Source organism: Carcharodon carcharias, chromosome 5 (genome assembly GCF_017639515.1).
Source record: "Carcharodon carcharias isolate sCarCar2 chromosome 5, sCarCar2.pri, whole genome shotgun sequence".
In the NCBI taxonomy this organism is placed as follows: Eukaryota; Metazoa; Chordata; class Chondrichthyes; order Lamniformes; family Lamnidae; genus Carcharodon; species Carcharodon carcharias.
The window spans coordinates 118,424,896-118,435,405 of record NC_054471.1 but is presented as its reverse complement, the minus strand read 5'-3'; the positions used below and the strand labels follow the sequence as shown (position 1 = coordinate 118,435,405).

The 10,510-nt window shown below is 40.0% G+C and overlaps 1 protein-coding gene across 1 annotated transcript; it reads right to left on the bottom strand.

Annotated features, from left to right (window-relative positions):
* Window positions 1-4,624: 4,624 nt before the first annotated feature.
* On the bottom strand, window positions 4,625-5,644 carry LOC121277746 (trace amine-associated receptor 13c-like). Its single transcript, XM_041187385.1, has one exon. The coding sequence runs from the start codon at window positions 5,642-5,644 to the stop codon at window positions 4,625-4,627; it is 1,020 nt and encodes a 339-aa protein (XP_041043319.1).
* Window positions 5,645-10,510: the final 4,866 nt, after the last annotated feature.

The following is a 10,510-nucleotide window of genomic DNA, read 5'->3' as shown; positions in this document are numbered from 1 at the left end:
CTTTTTAAATCCCTTTTTAAAAAAACTTACTTTCACTTTTATTCATTTATTTGTTGTTTTATCTCTTTTTTATACCCCTTTTTAAATCCCTTTTTTTATCCTTTTCCCACAACTAGTGCCCCCTTCCCAACCCCCACTCCACCCCCGATGCCGGATAAGGGCTGCCTGTCATTTGTTCTATGTTGTTTTCTCACAGAGTGCTGATCCTTGTTCTGCTATTAACACATTCTGCTTTCTTACCTTTATGCCACTATGAGCACCTTCTTTAGTCTTCACACTACCATTAACACTCCCTTTGTCTTGTGTCTATGACATCTTTGTCAATCGCTCCTTAGCCGCCACCTATCACTGACCTTTCAAGTTGTTTTACCTGCTCCACCCCCCTTAAACAGTATAAACTCCATCACATCTACATTTTCTTTAGCTCTGGAGAAGATTCACAAAGACTTGAAATGTTAACTCGGTTTCTCTCTCTACAGATGCTGTCAGACTTACTGAGATTTCCCAGCATTTTCTGTTTTCATTACCACCATCACCATCCCTGGGTATGCCCTATCCCATTGACAGGACAGACCCAGCAAAGGTGGGGGCACAGTTGAATACAGACAGGAAGGAGAAGCCCTGGGAGTCTTCAACATTGACTCCGGACCCCATGAAGTTGTCTCATGGCACCAGGTCAAACATGGGCAAGGAAAGCTTTGCTGATTACCACGTACTGCCACCTCAACTGAAGAATCAATACACCACTTGGAAGAAGCACTGAGAGTGGAAAGGGCTCAGAATGAACTATGGGTCGGGGACTTCAAAGTTCATCACCAAGTGTGGCTCGGTAGCACCAGTACAAACTGAGCTGGCCAAGTCCTAAAGAGCATAACTGTTAGATGGGTCTGCAGCAGGTGGTGAGGGAATCAACAAGAGGGAAAAACCTGCTTGACCTCATCGTCACCAAGCTATCTGTTGCAGAAACATCTGTCCATTACAGTATTGGTCGGAGTGACCACCACACAGTTGTTGTGGAGATGAAGTTCTGCCTTCACATTAAGGATACCCTCCATCATGTTGTGTGGCACTGCCACCATGCTAAATGGGATAGATATTGAACAGATCTAGCAACTTATCTGGGTTCTATGAGGTGCTGTGGGTCATTAGTTGCAGCAGAACTGCATACAACCACAATCTGTAAAGTCATGGCCCAAGATATCTCTGACACTATCATTACCTTCAAGCTGGGAGATCAATCCCAGTTCAATGAAGAGTGCAGGATGGCATGCCAGGAGCAGCACCGGGAATACCTAAAAATGAGGTGTCAGCCTGGTGAAGCTGCAACATGGGTCTATTTGCATGCTGAACAGCTTAAGCAGCAAGTGATACAAAGCTAAGCAATCCCACATCCAAAGAATTAAATCTAAGATCTGCAGTCCTGCCACATTCAGTCGTGAATCGTGGCGGACAATTAAACAACTTACTGGATGAGGAGCAATGATGGGGGAGTCCAGCACATCAATTCAAAAGACAAGGCTGAAGCATTTGCAACCAAGAAGTGCCAAATGGATGATCCATCTCGGCCTCCTCCTGAGGTCCCCAGTATCACAATGCCAGTCTTCAGCCAATTTGATTCAATCCACTTGATATCAAGAAGCGATTGAAGACATTGGATATTGCATAGGCTATGGGCCCTGACAACATTCAGATAATGATACTGAAGACTTGTGCTCCAGAACTTGGTGCGCCTCTAGAGCCAAGCTGTTCCACTACAGCTACAACACTGGTATTTGGCCGGCAATGTGGAAAATTGCCCAGGTATGTCCCGTACACAAAAAGCGGGACAAATCCAACCCATCCAATTACCGCCTCATCAGCCTACTCTTGATCACCAGTAAAGTGATGGAAGGTGTTATCGACAGTGGTATCAAGTGGCATTTACTCAGAAATAACCTGCTTTCTGATGCCCAGTTTGGGTTCCGTCAGGATCATTCAGCTCCTGACCTCATTACAGCGTTGGTCCAAAGAACAAAACTCAAGAAGGGAGACAAGAGAGACTGCCTTTGACATCAAGGCAATATTTGACTGAGTGTGGCATCAAAGAACCTGAGCAAAACTGGAGTCAATGGGAATCAGGGGGAAAGCTCTCCACTGGTTGAAGTCATACCTGGCACAAAAGAGGATGGTTGTGGTTGTTGGAGGTCAATCATCTCAACTCCAGGAGTTCATCAACCATCTTCAGCTGTTTCATCAATGATCTTCCCTCCAATATAAGGTCATAAGTGCTGATGATTGCACAATGTTCAAAACCATTCACTACTCCTCAGCTACTGAAGCAGTCCATGTCCAAATGCAGCAAGACCTGAACAACATTCAGGATTGAGCTATAAGTGGCAAGTAACATTCACACCAAATATGTGCCAGACAATGACCATCTCCAACAAGAGAGAAACTAACCATCTCCCCTTGATATTTAATGGCATTACCATAGCTGAATTCCCTACTATCAACAACCTGAGGGTTATCATTGATCAGAAACTGAACTGGATTAGCCATATAAATAATGTGTCTACAACAGCAGGTCAGAGACTGGGAATCCTGCAGAAAGCAACTCACCTGCTGACTCCCCAAAGCCTGTCCACCATCTACAAGGCACAAGTCAGGAGTGTGATGGAATACTCCCCACTTGTCTGGTTGAATGCAGCTCCAAAAACATTCAAGAAGTTTTATGGCATCCAGAGCAGAGCCACCCACTTGATTAGTACCCCATCCACTGCCTTCAACATTCACTTCCTCCACACCGACGCACAGTGGCAGCAGTGTGTACCATTTACAAGATACACTGTAGCACCTCACCAAGGCTCCTTAGACAGCACCTTCCAAACCTGTGACCTCTTCCACCAAGAAGGACAAGGGCAGCAGACACATGGGAACACCACCAGCTACAGAATCTCCTCCAAGCCGCTCACCATCCTGACTTGGAAATATATCGCCGTTCCTTCACTGTCGATGGGTCAAAATCCTAGAACTCCCTTCTGAACAGCACTGTGTGTTTACCTACACCACATGGACTGTGGTGGTTTAAGAAAGCAGGTCACCCCCACCTTCTCAAGGGCATTTAGGGATGGGCAATAAATGCTGGCCTAGCTAGTGATGCCCACATCCTGTGAAAGAATAAAAGAAAAGGTTCCACCTATATTCCCCAGTTGAGGCACCACAATTACATTTCATTAAACATTATCATACCTGAAAGACAATTAAGTGTCCACTATATATGACCATTCTTCTCCAGTTAAGACAATAGGGCCCCAAGGGGATAAATGACATGGATCGCATAACATATAATTTGATAGCCACTCATCTCACATGTGCAGTGCACCTTAGTCTTGCACTGCAAATCATTTATGGAATTCAGCACTAGTAATAATGGAAAACTGAAAGGCATGGGAGAGAAAATAAGCTTGGAGGAAGTTCCAGAGGTAGGGTGGAGAAAGTTTATGGAGACAATTCAAGATGGTGATGAAGATTTTAAATATAACACAGTAGCCAGTGTAAATCCAGGAGGAAAATAGTGATGGCTATCTGGTGTTCATTGCAGGCTGCAATCTGATATATTCTAGGAAAGTTGAGGTTTATGGACTGTGAATATAAAATGACTGGTAAGGAGAGCATGGAGATAATTTAGTACATGGAGGTGACAAAAGTAAAGACATCAGTGGCTGGGGAGCGGTGGAGTCAAGTAACTGTGGAGATAACAATAAATTAACTTCACATTGGAGAAGATTAATATTTGAAACTTAGCTTAGGCTTAAACAGGCTGGTGCATTCTTCCTGTGATTCTGTGTGAGGCCAGTGAGGTGGGGATAGAATCAGCACAGGCTGAGGGTTATTAAATTTGAATCTACTGTAGATACCTTCTTGGGTCCAAAGGTGTTTGTGAGCATTTGACTTTTGTGGGATTTGACTTACTGTATTTGTTTGTACAGTTGGGACAAGCTGCAGCTACCAGCATTGTTAGTGGGTGGCAGATAGCTGGAATAACCTCCAGATATGGAGGCTTGCTGAAAATAAGCAGGACCCCCTCCTGACGAATAAGCAGATGTTGACTGTAGAGGCGGGTTGTTTAGGATGGGGTGAGGTAGAGCGTGGTGTCTGTACACTATTCAAATCCCCATAGGCCTGCTTCACAGCCCCCTGTGACATGGCAATCAAGGACAATCTTTCAATACGTCCTACCACAACAAAATCCTCCAATGAAAGGTTAACTGATGGCTGTGCAGGTGAATGAAATGTTACAGTAGGGCCTTGTCCTCAATGATACAGGCTCACCTGATCATTGGAATCAGGCAATGCCCTCTCAAGACTATGTGGGGCATGCTGTAAAACAGGTCTCCCACTCGGTCGCACTGGTCCTTCTATGGATTTACACAATAGCATAGCCTGGGGCTGTAACAATAATATTTTGTCTAATTCCATTGGTGTCCTTTTCATGAGCTCTTCTTCAGTCTCTTCAGAGGTAAGAGTGCAACAAATGAACCATGGTTGGCTAAAGAAGATCAGAGACTTCCCAACACAATAGCTGTGAGTTTTCTATAAATTGTATTTATTTCATTTTATGTAGCTCCATCATAACTGTATTTATTCATTCTGAAAAAAAATTAATTGTAGAAGAATCAGGGTTAAATATCTGACAAGAGAGTATAAGCTTTAGTGTTTTGCGAAACCATGGATACAAAAAAGCATAAAGCAAAGGGTTTAAAGTAGAATTAAAGAAACCAAACCATGCAAATACACTGTCCAAAGATGGTGGGATTAAAAAATTAAAATATGGATTAAGAATACTGTTTATGTAGAAAGGCAGCCAGGAGAATGTAAAAATTCCTATTAATATGTCTTGGTTTCTAACAACCATTTGCTTCTTTTCATTCAAGATTTTAATATTGTTTTCTTCTGTATACTCGCTATTATTTGGCATGTTTCCAATTTTTCTACCACGTTTGCATCTTGCCACAAAAAATATCTTGACATAGATACCTAAAATAATAAAAATTGGAATAAAAAATACAATCAGTGCCTCCACATGCCCCTCAAACTTATGATATGCAGTACAGCTGCCCTCACAGGACATATCAGCCATATAATTATCTACTGACTTTTTACTAAACTCTAATAAAACCACACTAAGTCCATAAAACACAGCAAACACCCATATTAATATAACAGTCACAATTGTTACAGGCAAAGTGATCTTTATAGGATGGAGCAAAGGGTCACACATAGCATAGTAACGATCAATGGCAATAAAACATAAAGTATAAATTGAAACTATGGTTAACACAATATCTATAATTGAGTGAATTTTACAAAATACTTCTCCAAAATACCAGCATGTTTCTACAGACCTAACCATATTATAAGGCAACACAATAAAACCCACCAGGAAGTCCACAACAGCCAAAGATAAAAGAAGACAGTTAGTGGGTGTCTGTAGCTGCTTGAAATGAAAAACAGAAATGATCACCACCAGATTTCCAAATATAGTAATTAGTATTGAAATGGTAATAAAAGTATACAGTGCTACATTGATTGCAGTTGATCTGGTGACTCTGGTACAGGATGTGTTGACAAATTCAAAACAATATTGCACATCTGTTAAATTCATTCTTTTTCACATTGATAATCTAAAGTCTTGGATCACAGTGAGACGACAAAGCTGTGTTTTCAGTTGTTGATTGGAGTGGTCTTTATCAGGAACTGTGATTTTCTTCACATGCGATTAACCTGTGATTGCTGTAGAAACAACCTATTATTAGTGGCATATTTGAAACAATGGAAGTGCACTTCCAATAAGTATAGAAAGGATTTTTAGTGTTAGAAAGATTTGAGGATTGAAAACTAGATTCTAAAGAATAAAATCTCAGAATTGAATATGTCCCATTAAAGAAAAGACACAATGCAGAAGGCTTAATTTAATGTAGCAACACATTATTTGTAATGCTCATGCAAATTTATTTGTTCCATATTTTAACCACAATCACTAACCAATTAAGCACTTACACGCAGGTTACAAAAATAGATTCATAAACTAAGGCCTGAAACTTCTGGTCAGCATGCGGGGGTGGGCCCAGCTCGCCGACGCATAAAATGATGCACGGTGACGTCAGGTGTGTGTCCCGAGGTCACCGCGTGTCATTCAGATCTTCAGTTCGGCAGGCACACACCGGAGTCGGCTGCGCGCCCGCCGAACAGTCAAAGGCCAATTAAGGCCATTTAAATATCAATTAAAAGAATTAACAGAGCTGCCCGTCCAACCTTAATGTTGGTGGGCAGGTGAAGAGCCCAGGCGGCCTTCACATTTATCATGAAATCTCATCCATGGGCGGAATGAGGTTTCATGAAGGTTTTTAAACTTTAATAAAAATTTTTAATAAAATTCATAGACTGGTCCCAGCTCATGTGACACTGTCACATGAGGTGACATGTCAGAATAATTTTAAAATGAAATTAAACTCACTGAGGCAGCTCTGTTAATTCCCACACAGGGAGCGCTCAATGTTTCTGGGTGTGTGTTCTGCTAAGTGGGCCTTAATCATCCGCCCATGCCCATTCCCTCTCAGCCCCCCTGACAGGGAGAAAGTTGTCCCCTAAGCATATGGTCTCGTATTTGCATTGTATGCTCCTGTAACTTTGTATATCTAAAGAACCAAAATGGAGGAGAGAAAGAATTTGGCAAAAATGTAAAACCGACAGATTCTGATTTTCCTTTCTATTGAATTCAACTGAATCAATAGGGTGGGAAACCTGATATTTCGAAAACTTAAATTATTGCAGTGGTTATCTTGAATTTAGGTTGAAACTGCATTCAAATAACTTGTTCATTTAAGGCCATGAATCCTAAATTTCTGTGCATGAACATGTTCTAAAGTTAAGTTGAAACCAATTATTATCCATGCTTGACATCAATTAGAATCTAATCCCTTTTTTAAATTCATTTTTATATAATTTTTTAAAAGATTTTACTGTTTACTAATAATTTCCTTGCTATATGTTCCTATCTTATAATAATGAGGTACTGCTGAAAAAAGAGACATGCTGTCAAAACATTTCATCTCGTACTCTTCAGGACAGATGCAAGAATATCAAGGCTGGGATTTTCTGGTCCTGGCAGAAGCGGGCATCATCATGGGCGGTGTTATAACAGCCAATGGTAAATGCTGAGCTGCTCAAATCCCAAAGAGAAATCTGAAACAATTACCACAACTGTTTTGCAATTTGTATAAATTTCAAGATGTGTGCCTTGAGTAGTAATAAGACCACTGAGTTTTATAAGTTTCTTACAAAATTAAATTAAGCCTTTATTAATAGAAGGAATGATTTTAAGTACATACTACAAATATCTACCATGATAATTTCTAAATCCCCTAGTTAATCTAAGTCCCGGTTACATTTTTGTTAAGGCAAGATTAAGACACACAGATTTTATAGGACCCAGGCAAAGAAACACGATACCCTGGACAATCCAATTCAAGTGAGTTTTCTTAACTTCAGTTCTTTGTAGACAGCAGCTTGAGGCACAGATGCTGAAGGCATTTCACACTTGTTAGATCTTAGAATGCCTACCCTTACAATATAGCCTTCACTCTTTTATATAAATTCCTATTGTTTCACTAGGCAGAATCTTCCAGTCGATGTGCAGGGGTGCCTGACAAGCTGACATGTAAAATGATGCGCGATGACATTGGGCGTGCGTCCCAACATCATCGTGCGTCATCATGATATTTTGTTCGGCAGGCATGTGCTGGAATTGGCTGCACGCTGGCCGAAATGTTAAGGGCTTATTAAGGCCATTAAGGGATTACTTAAAGTACGTAAGAGTACTGACCATCCAACCTTAAGGTTAGCAGGCAGACAAAAAGCCCAAGTGGCCTTCAGGTTTTTCAGGAAACCTCATCCACGGGCGAGATGAGGTTTCCTGAAGCTTTTATAAAATAATAAATAATTTTTCCCACCTTTGCAAACATATCTCAACTCATGTTTGAATAAATTTTTCAATCGCTTCTTTAATTATTTTCATAACCATTCAATCTCCCTGAGGCAGCTCAGTGCCTCAGGGAGATTGCTGGACTCTTTTGCGTGCATGCGTGAAAGAGTGCAGGCCCTGACTCTCCTTTCTCCCCCAGCTCGCACAGGTAGTGCTACCAGCCACCCATGATGCTGGGCAGGCCTTAATTGGCCCGCCTGCCTAAAATGGTGGCACACAGCCAATCGGCTCCTTGCTTGCCCCGTCTGTAATCTTTCATAGTGCCAATTTTACCAGTAATCTTTGGGAAAAATAAGCACACTGAGCAGAATTTTATGACAGCGGGATTTTACTTTCCCGCTGTCGTCAATGGGATTTATAACGGCCCGCCGCATTTTATTGCACTATTCCTGCTGAAATGGAGCCATAAAATTCTGCCCACTGTTCCTGAACTTCCTCTGGCTAGGTGTAATATTTCACTCCCTCTTTTGAAATAAATCTAGCCTGGTTTATTTAAAAATGCAAATGTTTCATTTATACCTATATTTACCTACATAACATTTCAAACCTAACTTATCTCCTATTACATCAAAGCCTTCAGACCAGCTGAACAATTAAGTCACACACACACACACACACACACACACACATACACACGGACATAAATCAATAGACACAGATCCACTATTACTCTACTTTATAATAAATTCCAATAACATTATGAAAATTATTATATCTTCCTGACATCCCCTCCTTATAGAAAAATGTACCGTCATGATTTAAAAAGATGGCTTCATTTCGTGAACCCATCTTACGTTACCTCCTATACTTACTACACTATTACATTACCGGATGCATGCATTAACATAACAATATACACAAATCCTTGGTATCAACAAAAATCATTCTAGTCCAGATTTTAAATGTCCAATTTTCCCTTTAAATTTCAACTCTTGACAATACATCTGCAATCAGATTTTTTTGTCCCACTACATGTATAACCTGTAGGTTAAATGATTGCAATAATAAATTCTATCTGAATAGCCTTGCACTTCTGTCTCAAAATTTGTCCAGAAACTTTAAAAGATTGAGGTCTGTATAAACAATTGTTTCTGATGAATTGTTTGCAATGTAAATTTCAAAATGCTGCAATGCTAACACCAAACCCAAAATCTCCTTTCTGATCATTGAATATCTTCTCTGTTGTACATTCAACTTCTGTGAAAAATACCCTATCGGTTTTCCAATTCCAAAGTCATCTTCTAGTAACAATACAGCCATAATGCCTATATTACTTGAATCAACAAGCAACTTAAATTGCTTGGTGTAATTGGTCAAAATTGGTGTCATAATAAATGCAGTTTACAAACTGTCAAATGACTTCTGACACTCTTGTGTCCATTGAAACTTATTGTTCTTTTTTAATAGTTCAGTCAGTGGAGCAACCACACAACTAAAATTTGGTACAAATTTCTGATATAACCCACTCATGCCCAGAAAACTCAAAACTTCTAATTTTGTTGTAGGCACGGGGAAACCCACGATAGCCTTGACTTTCACATCTCTCAGAGCCACCTTACCATGTCCAATGGTATGGCCTAGATACATAACTTGTACTTTTGCAAATTCACTTTTAGCCAAGTTCATCACCAAATTAGCTTCTTGTAATTGAATAAATAATTCTTCCAGATGTAAATGCTCCTCCCATGTCTGAATGAAAACTATCAAGTCATCAATATACAGAGTACAATTGCTCAGATCTGCAATTACTTTGTCTGCCTTTAAAATGTTGCAGATGCATTTTTCACACCAAACAGCATGAATTTAAACTGATATAGTCCATATAGCATCACAAAAGCTGATAGCTCCTTTGCTCTCTCTGAGAACAGCACATGCCAATATCCTTTTAGCAAGTCAATCTTTATGATAAATTTTGATTGTCCCTCTTTCTCAATAACAACCTTCCAACTGTGGATTAGGATATGAATCTGCTTTTGTCACCGCATTCACCTTTCGATAGTCCACACACAGTCATTATGTTCCATCTGGTTTCGATACCAGCATAATAGGCGAACTCCAGTTAATGCAGTTAGACTCAATTATATCATTTTGAACCATGAATTCAATTTCTTTCTGTATTTGTGATAACTTTACTGGAATTAATCTATACAGATGTTGCCTTAGCAGAGATAAAACTTCTACACATACATCATTTTTAGCTCAATTTGTCCTTCCCAGTTTATTCCTACAAACATCTTTATGTGACTGCAATAGCTTTTCCAAATCACTTTGTCACTTGTCTGGAAGGTAACTCAATATTATATTTAAATTTTCAAGTACCCCCTCATTATCCAATTTTATTAGAGGAAAATCAATTTCAGAATCCTGCATTACTACTTCTTTCTCATTATCTACCAACTCTAATGCCTCCTTTTCGTCCTCTTCCCTGTCAAGGTAATTTTTAAGCATATTTATATAGCATACCTTCTGCTTCTTTCTTCCTTTCTG